Consider the following 16,395-nt stretch of genomic DNA (forward strand, 5'->3'; position numbering starts at 1 on the left):
TCCCAACCTCAGGTCCTCCGGGACCTTAGGTGATCTCCATCCCTCCCTCCATTCTCCAATAACAAAAAGGCCATTACAGCACATTTCCTTTTAAAGTTTTATTAAAGTTTTATGGAACAATATTTTGTCTCTTTTTATTGTTAATGCCAGTACAAAAATACAGCTGATGACTTGACAAAATGGCTACACCCCTACAGCTTGAAGGTTTGAATTTCTCCAACAGTAACAAGGGAAAGCATGCTTCCACCCAGAGCCGAGTCAAAGCACACAGCCAGTCCTGCCACACGCATGCGTGCAAACAGGGAAGCCCAAGCACAAGAAGAGGAAAGGGGTTGTAGAAATTTGGGAAGAAGCCCCCAATTATTCCCAGGAGAAAAAAGGAAAAAAACAGGCTGATATCCTTGGTAGAGGGTAGAGTTACTGATTTACACTTAGGATTTATTGTTGTTGTTTTTTAATGATAAACTATTTCTGCAATTTTAACATTGTAGAAAAGATGCTACTAGTCTCCTTTCACCACTAAGGTGAGTAAAGTGGGAGGAAATGGGAAAAGACTCAAATACTTAAGTGCAAAGAGTAAACCTCCAAGTGGCTTAAGTTTTGTGTCAGAAGATTTTATTCTTTACATTCAATGACAAATTGACATTTACATGAGAGGGAGAAGGAGAAGAAAGTCTGCCACTCTCTGCTGGATCTACAAACATGCAGACCAGCTTCTGTTAGCAGATCTCTTCCACAGTGAGAGAGCTCCTTCCAGTGTAGGTAGGAATGAGGTTTCCTGGTCGGCTTAATTGTTCTGAATGATTCCTCAATATCCCCTCCCTTGCTGCTTTCCTTACAGAACACTAACTCTGATGAAAGAAGGGGCACATTCATGTTACAACTCATCTTCAAGATGTTTCTGTCTGAAGGCATCACCCGTCAGTCTTTCCTGAGCTTCCTTCATCCCCTGAACAACTGTGAAATAAAGATTGGAGGAAAAAAGTAGAAAGTAAGTCATGTTTAACATTTGACAACCAATGTACATTTTTAAATGTTTCAGAAGATATATGAGAGGTGTACAAGATCTGGACTCAAGATCTAGCTCTGGATTTGGGCCCAGGCAAGTCATTTATCTCTTCTTTTTTCTTGCTCTGTGGCCCAGGCTGGAGTGCAGTGGTACAATCTCGACTCATTGCAACCTCTGCCTCCCGGGTTCAAGTGATTCTCCTGCCTCAGCCTCCTGAGTAGCCAGGACTTACAGGCGCACAGCACTACACCTGGCTAATTTTTTGTATTTTTAGTAGAGATAGTCACTATGTTAGCCAGGATGGTCTTGACTTCCTGACCTCATGATCTGCCTGCCTCGGCCTCCCAAAGTGCTGGGATTGTGCCCAGCTGTCCTTTATCTCTTTGAATTTGTTTCCTCATTTATAAAATGAAATAATGTTACTCACTTCACACAGGATTAGAAAAATTAAATGGGAGATTCCACAGAAACTGGATTTAAAAAAAATTAAATGGGAGAACAGATAATAAAAGTGTTTTATCAACTATGAAGTCCTGCAAAAAGTGTTTTATCAACTATGAAGTCCTACAAAAATCTTAGCAGTGATTTTGGCTTACCCTCTAGGATTAGAGCTGATCCCCTGTCCTAGACTGTAGATGTTCACTTGAGCCCAAGGGAAGAGGAAACACCTTCTTATTGTCCCCACCATATCTTTTGGATGAATGTTGCACTTATTTTATTTCCTGTGACGGTTACAGATTACACTGAGGAGTGTGTGTGCTGGGGCGGGGGTGTCTCTACTGAAGGGGGTCATCATTTCCAGTATCAACTATACATGGATGAAAACAAGTTCTCAGGATAAAAAAAAAAAAAAAGAAAGAGAGGGAGAGAGAAACCTGGAAGGAAGGCTTTAAGTAGGCTCGAGATGAAACTTCTTGTCTATCTTGGGGCATCCTGCTTATAGATTTAGAATTGAGGAGGACAGCTATTTCAGTATAGGCTCCTGAGTGGTAGTTCTACAATAGCACCCCCATATAATGGCAGGCCAGGAGTTGGGTTGAGCCAGAGTCTATGAATCCTGCAAAGCCAACCCATAAGCTCATAAGAGCCAGATAATATAGTTTGTTATTTCTCTTTTGTTTTGCCTATGCCTTTAGTAAAGCCAGGTTTGAATGTTCCAGTTTCATGTCGGCTGAGAGATGGGGGATTTAGGGAAGGGTCTTGTGTTCACATCTGGACTATGTCAGTGTGAAGACATCTGTGGTAACTTGGATGAATTTCTAAAGGGAAGGTAAATCTCAAGATACAAGAACTAGGGATGTAAAGCCTAGCTGCCCTTCTCCACGTAGAAAATTTTACTTTGATACCAATCTCCAGTGATCTGCATTTGGTTAAGGAACATGACATTCTCCTTAGCCAGGAGAAGGTAATAGCATCTACAGATCTCTTCCCCATCCCTAATCTGAGAATAAGAGTTCAAAGGACTCAAATCAAAGTGATCAACAACCTGGCAGGATGCATGGCAACTTAGCCCACAACTCCCTTTCATAGATGAGGGGAAAAGAAAGGAAAACAGCAAGAATACATGGCTTGAATTCCAACCCCTGCCTCCAGAATGACTGTGCTCAAAGATTAGAGAACAAAACAGTGTGACTGGCTAATGATTCCAAACTTCCTTCACTTGTTTGTGCCAGTGCTCTTCTCTCCTGGAACATGCTTTTCCCATTCTGCTACCAACAAGGTCTCATTCTCTAAGACTTAATTCAGTCATTATTTTCTCTAGCAAACCTTACAAACTCTATGCTGGGCTACATTTCCCCTCCACTTTACTTCCATAGCTTGAAATATCCTCCTCATATCTGTCCAGAGATAAAATTTTTATCCTTCTAGGTTCATTTAAGGTTTTTTTGAGATGGAGTCTCGCTCTGTCACCCAGGCTGGAGTGCAACGGCATGATTTTGGCTCACTGCAACCTCCGCCTCCCAGGCTCAAGCAATTCTCCTACCTCAGCCTCCCAAGTAGCTTGGATTACAGGCACCCACCATCACGCTCAGCTATTTTTTGCATTTTTAGTAGAGACAGGGTTTTGCCATGTTGGCCAGGCCAGTCTTGAACTCCTGACCTCAAGTAATCCACCCACCTCGGCCTCCCAAAGTGCTGAGATTACAGATGCGAGCCACTGTGCCCGACCTATTTAAGTTTAATATCTATGAAACCTCAGACTTGTTCATCTAACACTATTCCTCTTCCTCTGAATTTTCGTAGTAAGAACAGTATTAGCTCAGTAGGAAAAAACTAAGTTCTGGATTCAAATCCTGGCTCTGCTACTTATTAAGTATGAAACTATGGGCAAGTGACTATCTCAGTCATTTGTGTGCCTCAGTTCTTCACAGCTGCCTGTGGGTCAGTCAGCTCTCCCAAGGGAAAGGGTTCAGTTTCATCTTTCCCTTATATCCTACACAGGATCTAGCCAAAAGCTAGACATGCAGGAGACGCTCAGCTAACGTGCTGAATTTACTTTCCTATCACAGACCTTGTATGTGGTTCATCCTAGTTAAATCTAGCAGTAATCCTCCCTCCCTTCAGCATAACTATACCTTGCTCAGCACTGACGTAGAAATACTTGTAGCTGGGGTTTCCATTCTCATTGATGATTTCAGGATGCACCTTGCCACTGGGATCTGTTATAGACAAAATGGCACAGGGTTTTGCAGCAATTACAATAAACAGGTACTTCAAACACTACACGGTATACTAGGCCCTCTAGAAAGTAAGATCTGCCCATATTTGCAGTCTGTTACCTTATCTTAATGCCTCCTACATTTGTGCTTCCTTTTCTACTTGATGATTTTTATTTATATCCCCCATAAAATCTAGCAGAATTTATGCTGAGCAAAGATTAGGTGGTCATTACATATCTTTTATAAAGTTGTTTGTGGAAAGACATTTGTCTGGTTATATTATTCTATTGCCTTAGCTGCACTATAGGGTCAAGGGTGGGAATTCTTGCTTATCTCTGTCTCTGTAGTGCCTAATACAGCACTCGACATATGCTGGTGCTCAAATGGCTACTGAGTGTATAAATGGATGATCAAACTCTTTTTTTTCTTTTGAGATAGGGACATTGAGGCTCCTTCTATCATTCAGGCTCAAGGGCAGTGGCACGATTATGGCTCACTACAGCCCTGACCTCCCAGGCTCGATCGATCTTCCCGCCTCAGCCTCCTGAATAGCTGGGACTACGGGTGCACACCACCATACCTGGCTAATTTTTGTATTTTTTGTAGAGACAAGCTTTCACCATGTTGCCCAGGCTGTTCTTAAATTGGACTCAAGCAATTCACCCGTCTTGGCCTCCCAAAGTGCTGAGGTGACAGGCATAAGCCACTGTGCACAGTCAAACTCTTGTCATTGCTCACAAAAGCAGTTAGTTAATGGGAAAAGTTTTCCTTCAAACTTGTAGTTCCAGCATTCAGAACTCCCCTACTCTCTCCTGAAACTGGTTTTTGTTTGTTTGTGGTCATCCTGGTATAGTTTCACTAGATAGAGTCAGTGCCTTGATTCATTTCTCTCTCCATCCACATCATGGATTCCCAGATTAAGATCATGTGCCTTACCCAGGAAAAGGATACGTGGAATATAACCTCCATCAGGGCTGAAATCTTCATCTTTGGGTTCCTCTTCATCCTATTAGGATTAAATGTAAACCTTAAGTAACATAATGTCCTCTCTCTCCTCAAAACCATTCAGTGGCTTCCTCACTTGTCAGGGCAAAACCCCAAGTCTTTGCAGTGGCCTATAAGGCCCTACATGATCTGTCACCTAGGCACTTCTCTAACTTCATGTCCTACTCCTTGTTAAGTCCTCTTCAGCCACACTGACCTCCTGCTGTTGCTGTCATTAAAAAAGCCAGGCATAATCCTAACTCAGGCTTTTGGACTTGCTCTTACTACCTGCCTGGACACACTTCCCCCATTATTATCCACATGGTTCACTCCCTTTTCTGTTTCAGACCTTTGCTCAAATGTCCCTTTATTTTTGAACCATCTATTTAAAACTGCAGTCATCCCTTCCATCTTTTTTAGCCATAGCATTTACTACCATCTGACATATTCTAAAGTACTTATTTGTCTGTCTTCCCACACTAGAATGAGGAAATTTTGTCTGTTTTGTTCACTGCTATATTCCTAGTACCTACATCATTGACTTGCACATAGTATTTCTTTAGTGCATGAATAATAAGGCTGGCATTTTAGTTACAGTTGTGGACTCATAGTCCTCCCAGGAGATTAAAAACCCACACAATCAGTTTTCTTTTTAAGAAATTTCCAAAGTTGGAGAATCCTCTCTGAAGACGTTATTACTGTCTCCTTAGAGTAAGAATCCTGGCCAAGTGCAGTGGCTCATGCCTGTAATCCCAGCACTTTGGGAGGCCAAGGCAGGCGATCACAAGGTCAGGAGTCCGAGACCAGCCTGGCCAATATGGTGAAACCCCGTCTCTACTAAAAATACAAAAAAATTAGTTGGACATGGTGGTGGGTGCCTATAGTCCCAGCTACTCGGGAGTCTGAGGCAGGAGAATTGCTTGCACCCAGGAGGCAGAGGTTGCAGTGAGCCAAGATCGCACCACTGCACTCCAGCTTGGGCAACAGAGGGAGACTCTGTTTCAAAAAAAAAAAAAAAAAAAAAGACTAAGAATCCCAATTCACCACAGAAAGTGGTGAGGAATTCATGTGCAAAGGCAATCAATAGTTTTACAATTTATGATGTGGTTCCCATTTCAGGGGTTAACTGGGGTCATTTCTTTTAATATAACTTCAATATAGTGAGGTGAATCAGCATTCAGTCTATCCACTAGCTATATAAGCAATCCCTTAGCTGCCTCACTGTTAACTGTTGTGTTCACAAGATTCTCCAACTTATGTTTAAGTAAACATCGTCTTTTTTTTTTTTTTTTTTGAGACAGAGTGTTGCTCTGTTACCATGCTGGAGTGCAGTGGTGAGATCTCAGCTCACTGCAACCTCTGCCTCCTGGGTTCAAGTGATTCTCCTGCCTCAGCCTCTCAAGTAGCTGGGACTACAGGTGTGCACCACCATGCTCACCTAATTTTTGTATTTTTAGTAGAGATGGGATTTCACCATGTTGACCAGAATGGTCTCAATCTCTTGACTTGTGATCTGCCCACCTCAGTCTCCCATAGCGCTGAGATTACAGACATGAGCCACCATGCCTGGCCCAAGTAAATACTATCTTTACAGAAACTTACAGCTAGCAGTATCATCAAGAGCATCTGAGTACCCCATATGTGAAAGTATGGCCTAAAAGAGAACACGGCTAGGTCAGAGTACCTATTCTTATCACTTATGAGGCTCTATGATTTTGACCAAATCACATATCTGCTTCAGGCCTAAGATGTTTTTCCTGTAAAATGAGGACAGTACCAATAGCCTAAAAATCTCTTCCAACTCTAAGATCTGACATTCTATGACTCAGGATTCCAAGGCCTGTAACCTATATGAGGTACATAAAAGCTATTTTCATAAGGAAATAAGCAGGTTGCACATATAAGCCCAGCACAGATCAGGCGCTCAATTGAATTGAGATAAACCAAACTAACTTCATTTTGGATATAGGCCTAACTGACTCCATCTTAGCTTCTCCCCCCACCACATTTCCCCCAGGTGCACAACTAGGTCACGCTGTGCACCACCAGGTCACGCTGTACCCAGAATCTTGCAACCATTGTAATCACATCCTGCTTGGCAAGTCCCTTGCTCATTGTGATCAACCCCCTCAGTAACCAACAATCATGAGAACTTCCACCTCCCCTGGTTCCCAGTTTCCTCCCCTAACTCGCTGCTTCTGTAAAATTCTGCTTTGCCCCCTTACCCTGAGCAACATATAAAAGGAAATCACACCCCTTCCTTGGGGCTGAGATGTGAGTGTGAGCTGACTCTCGGTCGCCGGCAATAAAGGACTTGTGATTTGAACTCAGAGTGTGGCACTTTCCATTCAACTCACTTGGTTATAATAGAATCACATTTCGCAGAAAGTTGTGGTCTGCATGTATGACTATACCTTTAGCCTAGCTTTACAAAGATGTAAAACAAGTCATAATCATAGAGATAAAAGGACCTTAACATTTAGTCATCTTAAGGCCAGGCATGCTGGCTCATGCCTGTAATCCTAGCACTTTGGGAGGCCGAGGCGGGTGGATCACTTAAGGTCAGGAGCTTGAGACCAGCCTGGCCAACATGGTGAAATCCCATCTCTACTAAAAATACAAAAATTGGCCAGGCACGGTACCTCACACATGTATTCCCAGCACTTTGGGAGGCTAAGGTGGGTGGATCACCTGAGGTCAGGAGTTCGAGACCAGCCTGGACAACATGGCAAAACCCCATCTCTGCTAAAAATACAAAAGTTAGCCTGGTGTGGTGGCACATGCCTGTACTCCCAGCTACTTGGGGAGGCTGAGGCAGGAGAATCAGTTTAACCCCAGAGGCGGAGGTTGCAGTGAGCTGAGACTACACCACTGCACTCCAGCCTGGGCGACAGTGAGACTCTGTCTCAAAAATAATAATAATTAAAAAAAATTTTATAAATAAAAATACAAAAATTATCTGGGCGTGATGGCACCTCCCTGCAATTCTAGCCACTTGGGAGGGTGAGGCAGGAGAACTGATTTAACCCAAGAGGAGGAGGTTGTAGTGGGCCAGGATTGCACCACTGCACTCCAGCCTGGGTGACAGAGCAAGACTCTGTGTCAAAAAAAAATTTAGTCATCTTATTCAATCTCTCCTCTCCTAGTTCCTCCCAGAAATAGATGTTAGATGGCTTTCTTTTTTTTTTTTTTTTGAGATGGAGTCTCACTCTGTCGCCAGGCTGGAGTGCAGTGGCATGATCTCAGCTCACTGCAACTTCCGCCTCCTGGGTTCAAGCAATTCCACTCCCAGCTAATTTTTGTATTTTTTAGTAGAGATGGGGTTTCACCATGTTGGCCAGGATGGTCTCGATCTCTTGACCTCGTGATTCGCCCGCCTCGGCCTCCCAAAGTGCTGGGATTACAGGCGTGAGCCATCGCCCCCAGCCTAGATGGCTTTCTAACACATCTGATGCAAGTCTTAGTATTAGAGGTCAAGAGAAAAACACATAAATAAATTTGATTTTATACCATTAATGAAGCTATAATGAATATGCACAAGTGATGTTAATTTTAAAAGTCTTAAAATCATAGCAGAAAGAAGAAATTCTCAAAATCTTACCTCAAGATTTACCATAACAAAATTATGGGAGAGTTCTGAAATTTCTGTAGATTCTGCAAATTTGGGCTTTAGCGCTGGGGGGGGAAAGATTTTGGAATAGAAGAAAAAACATCATTGTCATATTCAAACCTTAAAAAGCATAAGCATCACTATTTCTCTTTGGTAGTTTAGGCGTTTCTTGAATTGATTCATATAACAAACTTTTTTTTTTTACACTCCAAAAATAAAGAATTAGGCTACCTGGATTCTGAACCTGCATAGCTATGTCACCTTGAGTGATTTACTTTGTTTCTCTGAAGCTGTTACCTCATTTATAAAACAAGGATAATGGCATATGAATAGGGGGAAAAGCATTATTTGCTTTTCATAGTTACATTTCAAAAACTATTGAAGTAGAAGACAATAGAGTGACAGTCTGCCACACATGTGTATATATATGCGTATACATATATGTATGTGTGTATATATGCTGTATATATGCATACATTCCAATTATTATTATTTTTGATACAGAGTCTCACTCTGTCGCCCAAACTGGAGTGCAGTGGCATGATCTCAGCTCACTGCAACCTCCGCCTCTCAGGCTCAAGTGATTCTCAACCTCCTGAGTAGCTGGGATTATAGGGACATGCCACCACACCCGGCTAATTTTTTTGTATTTTTAGTAGAGGTGGGGTTTCACTATGTTAGCCAGGCTGGTCAACTCCTGGCCTCAAGTAATCGGCCCACCTCAGCCTCCCAAAGTACGGGGATTACAGGCTAAGCCACTGCACCCAGCCAATGTCATATATTTCTTTAGTATTCCTTAAATAGTGAGTAGTACTGGGCCAGAGTCAGTGCCAATATCTGCTAAATGTTAATATTTGACAACACATCTGAGTTTTGAATTTAGACTGAGCACTTGCACTTACCTTTGCAAGCTCCACACCATGATTTATGAATAATCACCATCAGGGGCAGTCCACTTAAAAGCAAAACAAAGAAATTATAATCTAGCAATTCCACTTCTTGAAATCTAATAAAATGTGTTAAAGATTCATATCCAAGTCACAGCACCAAAAAAAAAAATGTGACAAAGATTAATACATGAATATATTTCTGTAGTATTATTTCAATTGGGAAAATCTTTAGACAATTTAAATGTTCAATAATAATAGATAATTGCTGTAACAAAATTATCGACAAATTCTAACATTTCTGTAAATTCTGCAGATTTGGGCTTTACAGTTAGGGAGGGATGGGCACGGTGGCTCATGCCTGTAATCCCAGAACTTTGGGAGGCTGATGTGGGTGGACCACTTGAGGCCAGGGGTTCAAGACCAGCCTGGCCAACAAAACAAAACGCTGTCTCTGCTAAAAATACAACAATTAGCTGGACATGGTGGCATGTGTCTGTAGTCCCAGCTATTGGGGTGGCTGAAGCATTAAAATTGCTTGAGCCTGGGAGGCAGAGGTTGCAGAGAGCCAAGATAGCACCATTACACTCCAGCCTGGGCAACAGAAGACTCTGTCTCAAACAAACAAAATGTTACAGTATTTCTAAATGATTATTGTTATATAATCATTGAAAATAATAATTTTTCATTGGTAGCTTATATAAAAAACTAGGATAGAAACATACCTATAGTCTGATTTTAATTATAAAATATGTACAGAGAAAAGAGCCTAAAAGAAAATGTACCAAAACATAATAGCAGTTTTCTATGGATAATGGGATTGTGGATGTTTTCCTATAATACATTTGTATTTCATGATTTTTCTACAATATAATTTTTATTATCAGGGAGGAAAGTGTTCACTGTGAGCAATGCAATCCACCTGAACCAGACTGGCTAGAGGAAGCTCTTAAGCTCTCAAGGCTCAAATGACAACTAGTAGGAAGACCCCATGTCGGTAGGTAGCCATTAGCTTTCTCCATCACACAACCCCATGTCACCATAACAACAAACACTGTATAAAAGCTACCATATACTTAACATATTGATCTGCATTTATTATTTACCCATCTCCCTCCACTGGACCTGGGGATTCCTAAGACAAGGAACTCTTAGCTGCCTCTATGTCCCTTATGTCTGACACATATATCATTCATAGCAAACACGTATATACCATTTACCATGTGCCAGGCACTACTGTAAATACACATAAATTAACTCATTCATTAAGTGTCAAATGAATTATTCAGCTACATCACTTTAGGCCTACCTCACATCTGGATGAACTTTCGCCTCCAATACTTGTAAAAGCTTGTAAACCAAATGAGCAGGACAAGTTTAGGTGGCCAGTAGGATACAGGTAACCATAATAGCTAAAATGTGCTTAATGTTTATTATACGACATTGTATTGTATATGGATTATTTCATTTTAATCCTCAAAATAACCCTAAGGTAGATACTATTAACGGTCTCTTAATAGAAATGAGAAAACTGAGATACTCAATAGAGTAAATATTTGGCCACATAAAATCTAGATTCTAGGCTGGGCTCAGTGGCTCACATCTGTAATCTCAGCACTTTGGGAGGCCGAGGCAGGAAGATCACTTAAGCTCAAAGTTCAAGACCAGCTAGGGCAACATGGTGAAAACCTGTCTCTACAAAAAAATACAAAACTTAGCCAGGCATAGGGTGCACGCCTGTAGTCCCAGCTACTCACACCATTGCACTTCAGCCCGGGAAACAGCCTGACCTTGTCTCAAAAAAACAAAACAAAACAAAACCCAAAACAAAAACCTATGTCCTGCCGCTTACTAGCTAACTCAGAAGTCCGACTCCAGAACCAATGTTCTTTCTATTAGTCTACTTCAATTTAGAATGGCAATCCAGAATCCATGGTTAAACCCTATTCAATCAATAACCAACTGAATGAAGATTGGAAAAGGCCTTTTGAGTTTCCCTCATCCAAACCTCCATTTCACACATGAATCCTCTTACCAGAAACAAAAGGTGGTATCGATTACCTGATGAGCAAGGAATATACCATCAAGGCAGCCCATCTATCTCACCTTTGAACAGCTCCATAGTTTCGGACCATGCATGTTTTAGAATGTCTTGCTTTATGTTTTCTCCGTGGCAAACATCTATTTATCCTTCTAGAGCAAGGGTTGGCAAACTAGGGTCTGTAGGCCAAATCCAGCCCACCTCCTGCTTCCATAGGGCCCATGATATGCAAATATTTTTTTCCACATTTTTCAATGTTTGCAAAGCAAATCTAAAAACTCCTTTGTGATATGTTAAAATTAAATGTAATTCACATTTCAGTATCTGTAGTTTTATTAAAATACATTCATGCTCACTTGTTTACTTGCCATCTATAAGTAGCAACAGTATCTGATGGTCTACAAAGCCTAAAAACATTTACTATTTGGTCCTTTGCTGACATTATTCTACAGTGGTGGTTCAAATGTTAACTCCTCTATAAAGCCTTTCCAAAACCACCTTTCCTAGCAGCTAGTTAGTCCTTTTCACCAGTTTCCAAAGCATTTTGCCATCATCCTCTGACCACCAGCCCATTTCATCCTATCTTTTACTTGTACTTCTCACCACATCTCTTTTTGTTTTTCGAGACACACTTTCACTCTGTCACCCAGGCTGGAGTGCAGGGGTGCAATCTCAGCTCACTGCAACCTCTGCCTCCCAAGTTCCAGGGATTCTCGTGCCTCAGCCTCCAGAATAGCTGGGATTACGGGGACACCACCATGCTTGACTATTTTGTATTTTTAGCAGAGACAGGGTTTCACTATGTTGGCCAGGCTAATCTCGAACTCCTGACCTCGATTTTGGACTCCCGAACTGCTGGGATTACAAGCATGAGCCACCACACCTGGCCTCTCACCACATATCTCAAGATCAAAAATACTGTATCTAATTAGTCTTTGAAAATCACAGGCACTATTAAAGTAGGTACCTACCATTTGTTCAATGAAATCAATGAAGAATGAAAGGCAAGCTTACAATGATATTTGCCTTGAAATATAGAATGAAGCACAACAGTTAAGGATATTGTTATAATTACTCTAGATTAGATCAAAATCTATATTCTCAGCACTATCAAAATACTACTTAAAGGCAGACCAATGACAAATGTACCTAAAATATTACATGGAGTTACACAGGGAACATTGTTACATTAAGTGAAAGGGATTCCAGTAGACTCTCTATTTTAAAAGATTTTATTAGAGGAAATAATCTAGGAGATAACTGTCCTACTTGCACAAAAACAAAGCTTCCCAAGCACAGATACCAATGGATTTATCTGTGAACTCAGTCCCAGAATAAAGACTAGCAAAAAGTCAGTACAGTACTCAAAAAATACTTTTGTGGCATGAAAAAAGGGCAGGTACAGATGTAGAACTGTGCCATCTTCGGTTTCTGTTCACAATTGTTTAAAACAATTCTCATCCATCCAGTCTGTTCTCCCACACCTCAGATGAGGAAAGTCAATGGTCAATGCTCTGTAATATCCCAAGTCGGATCCAATCTAAGCAATTCCTATCCACCTGAGGTCTGTTTTCTGGAGGGATTTCCCAGGATGCGCCACGATAATTTTCCATTCTCTTTAGTCTCAACTTATGCTGTAAACCCAAGGCCTGACACAGAGACAGGCAGGAAAGTTTGAGTGAATCAGTCACAACAGCTCTAGTATAGTATTGCATTGATATGCTCTGGAGACCTTCAGCTTATTCTTCCCAGAAAAATAATATGCAGTGGAGATAAGAAGCCATGGCTTCCCCCCCACCCCACCTCCTCTAGTTAGTGCAGGCTCTGGCTCAGATACTGAAGAAACATGTTGGCCAGTTGAGGCAAGTTCTCATTGTTGGGATGCATTTTAGTGTACGAAATAAACTGGCGACGAAGGCGACTCAGTTCTGCCATGGTAAAGGGCCGGGTAAACCGCAAGTGCTCTGTGGTACCAGGAAGCGTGAGCAAGTCCCCGGGGACAGCGCTCTTCTGCGCTTCCATCAGTCCGGCCAATACTTGACTCGTGACCTGGTCCAACTGGTGCAGAAAGCCGCCGGAGGCGAGGGGCTGGGACTGCGTAGACTGATGGGGTGGTGGGGCCCGGTTCTCAAACAGGGCAGAGCGGATCTCCGCCAGGGGTAACGGCTCCTCTAAGCCCACCAAAGTGAATAAAGGCCGGTCCCAGCGATTCCGAGAATCGGGAGCCTCAAAGCGCAGCGTTAGGGCCTCCAGGAGTTTGGGAGAGTAAAAGGCACTGGACACATGCTTTGCAGATTTCTCTGATTCCGGAGTCACGAGAGCTGGTGACTCTGTAGCCCTGGTTTCTTCTAGCTCCAGTTCCTTAGGTACGTCGGCCTGGGTACTTTCATTTACTACAGAGCCCGCAGTATGCAGTTCCCTGAGGACACTGCTGCCGGCCGCCAGGGGTCTCCCGTCCTTCTCAGCGCGTGGCCGCCAACTCACACTGACGTTCGGGCCCGGGTCGCCGTTCGCGCCCGCCACCTTTGGTCCAGCGCTCGGGCCGCCGGGACGTACGCAGTAGACCAAGCACAGCGGGGTGCGCGCTGCCCGCGCTAGGCAGTAGAGCTCGTAGCGGAAGCCTTTGATGTAGTTAAGCGAGTCCAGGATGACCACGTCGTGACGACTCAGGTGCCGCTCCACGGAGGCTCGCAGAGCTCCACGCAGTGCCTTCTCACGGGCAGAATCACCGTACACGGTTGGGTCCTCTGCGCCCAGCACAGCCGCGTCGTCCACCACGTACACCCCGCGGCCCTCGGCCGCCAGGGCCACGCGCAACTCTTCAGCACGCCGGCTCTTGCCGCTGTACGGCAGCCCGCAAAACACCACGAGCGGCATCCTCTCAGGGAGCGACCATATACCACCGCGCTGCGTCAACTTCCGAGTTGTTCGCGTCCCGACGTACGCCGGAAGTGCAAGTTGCTCTTCCTGTCCCTTGACTTTTACAGACCTTGTTTCTATGGAAACAGGAGTTCTATGCCAACTAGGAGAAAACTCTCAGAAAGGAGATGCAGAGACTAGAATGGCATCAGTTATTAATGCCAAGTGTTATAGGCCTCAGGAGAATGTGATCTCCCTGCGGCCAAAGCCTGCCCGTCCATTTATTAATAAGGCCTCAGGAGCATTAACTATTATAAGCAATCAGCACTATATTTAGCATATAGAAGGCAATTCATAACTGCTGGTTCTCCTTCATTCCTCCTCTTACACCTACTGGCTCTCAGTAAATGTTTATTAAATTACCATTTCAATCATTCAACATCTTCATGGTTAGGAATTCAAAGATGAACATAAAACTTTCCTCACAAAAGATAAAGGGTCTGCAGGAGGTGGAGTCTGCAGTGAGTGGAGATTGCGCCACTGCACTCCAGCCTGGTGCCTGACGACAAAACAAGACTCTGTCTCAAAAAAAAAAAAAAAAAATAAGATAAAGGGTCTGAATGGAAAGGCTCAGGCACCTACAATCAGAGTAATAAATACTATAATGGATAGATACAGGTGAGGTTATAAAAGAACAGAAGGGAAAAACAAACTACCCAGAGAAATCATTGGAGACTTAATGTAGGAATATTCATTTGACTTAGAACTTGAAAAACAAATGGGAATTCTTCTCCTTAGTAGGGTTGCCAGATAAAATACAGAATGCCAAGTTAAATTTAAATTTCAGATGAACACCAACAACATTTTTAAGCTTAAATGTGTCTCATATATTGCATGGATATATTTAAAATTATTTATCTAAATTTCGAATTTAACTGGGCATCTTTAATTTTTTATTATTACTTACTTTTTTAGAGATGAAGTGTCAGTATGTTGCTCAGGCTGGTCTCAAACTCTTGGGCTCAAGTAATTGTACCACCTCTGCCTCCCAAAGTGCTGGGATTACAGGTATGTGAGCCAAGATGCCTGGTCTGCATCCTTTATTATTATTATTATTATTATTATTATTATTATTATTGAGACAGAGTCTCACTCTGTTGCCCAGCCTGGAGTGCAGTGGCATGATAACTCACCACAACCTCTGCCTCCAGGTTCAAGCGATTCTCCTGTTTCAGCCAACTAAGTAGCTGGGACTACAAGTGTCTGCCACCACACCCAGCTAAATTTTATACTTTTAGTAGAGAAGGGGTTTTGCCATGTTGGCCAGGCTGGTCTTGAACTCCTGACCTCAGGTGATCCACCAGCCTCAGCCTCCCAAAGTGCTGGGATTAAACGCATGAGCCACAGTGCCTGGCCATCCTTTATTTTTTTTTGCTCAATCTGGCAGCTCTATTCTAGCAGAAGTTTTGAGACCCAGGGCTATAGAACTGTTGAATCTCTTCTTTAAACAGCAAGCACTATAGAATGTTAAGTGCAGAAATGTGAGTGTGCCTGTGCATGTGTGTATACTGTAAGTGCACATATACTGGGGTCTTTGCATCTCTCTGGTACTGTATAGTAAAAAAGATTCAAGTCTTGGCTGTGCCACTTACTAGCGTTGTAATTATTGGCAAATTATATAACTTTTCTGTACTTCAATTTCCCCTTCTATAAAATAACAACAGTTATTTCACAAGTGTACCAACTTAGTAGGTTGTTGTGAGGGTTAAATAAATGTAAACACAGCCCCAGCACGGTGGCTCATGCCTGTAATCCCAGCACTTTGGGAAACCAAGGAGGGTGGATCACCTGAGGTCAGGAGTTCGAGACCACTCTGGCCAACATGGTGAAACCCTGTCTCTACTAAAAATATATTTTTAAACATTAGCCAGGTGTGGTGGCATGCGCCTGTAATCTCAGCTACTCGAGAGGTTGAGGCAGAAGAATTGCTTGAACCCGGGAGGTGGAGATTGCAGTGAGTTGAGACCATGCCACCATTGCACTCCAGCCTGGACAACAAGAGCGAAACTCCATCTCAAAAAAACAAAAAAAAGTAAACACAGACCAGTGCTTAGCTTTCCCTCTCATGCCCTGCCATTCCCTCCTCATGCACTGAATTGTCTGTGCATAAACTAAACCTACTTGAGACTTTAGACTATTCAACTTGACTCTAGTAGGCAGTATGGTATACAAGTTTAAACAGCAGGCTCTGAAGCCAGAGTGCTTAGGTCTGCCACTTGCTAGCTGTGTGATCTTGGGCAAGTTATTTTGGTAAACTTAGAAAAACTGTGCCTTACTTTTTTCTT

The 16,395-nt window shown here is 42.7% G+C and overlaps 2 protein-coding genes across 2 annotated transcripts in view; both read right to left on the reverse strand.

The window, feature by feature from the left end:
• Positions 1 to 593: 593 nt before the first annotated feature.
• The window catches only part of TXNDC12 (thioredoxin domain containing 12), a 36,989-nt gene continuing 21,187 nt past the window's right edge, over positions 594 to 16,395 (reverse strand). The window contains exons 3-7 of the mRNA XM_012434673.2: positions 9,166 to 9,218; positions 8,255 to 8,328; positions 4,606 to 4,675; positions 3,586 to 3,669; positions 594 to 957 (exon numbers count right to left, since the gene is read on the reverse strand). Of these exons, the coding sequence (XP_012290096.1) occupies positions 878 to 957; positions 3,586 to 3,669; positions 4,606 to 4,675; positions 8,255 to 8,328; positions 9,166 to 9,218 (361 nt within the window). The 3' untranslated portion in view covers positions 594 to 877. The remainder of the gene's footprint in view (positions 958 to 3,585; positions 3,670 to 4,605; positions 4,676 to 8,254; positions 8,329 to 9,165; positions 9,219 to 16,395) is intronic.
• Positions 11,501 to 15,392, reverse strand: KTI12 (KTI12 chromatin associated homolog). The gene has a single exon (XM_012434671.2). The coding sequence runs from the start codon at positions 14,066 to 14,068 to the stop codon at positions 13,004 to 13,006; it is 1,065 nt and encodes a 354-aa protein (XP_012290094.2). The 5' UTR covers positions 14,069 to 15,392; the 3' UTR covers positions 11,501 to 13,003.

The sequence above is a fragment of the Aotus nancymaae genome, unplaced genomic scaffold (assembly GCF_030222135.1).
Source record: "Aotus nancymaae isolate 86718 unplaced genomic scaffold, 86718_ANA_hifiasm-v0.15.2.pri h1tg000007l, whole genome shotgun sequence".
Taxonomy (NCBI): Eukaryota; Metazoa; Chordata; class Mammalia; order Primates; family Aotidae; genus Aotus; species Aotus nancymaae.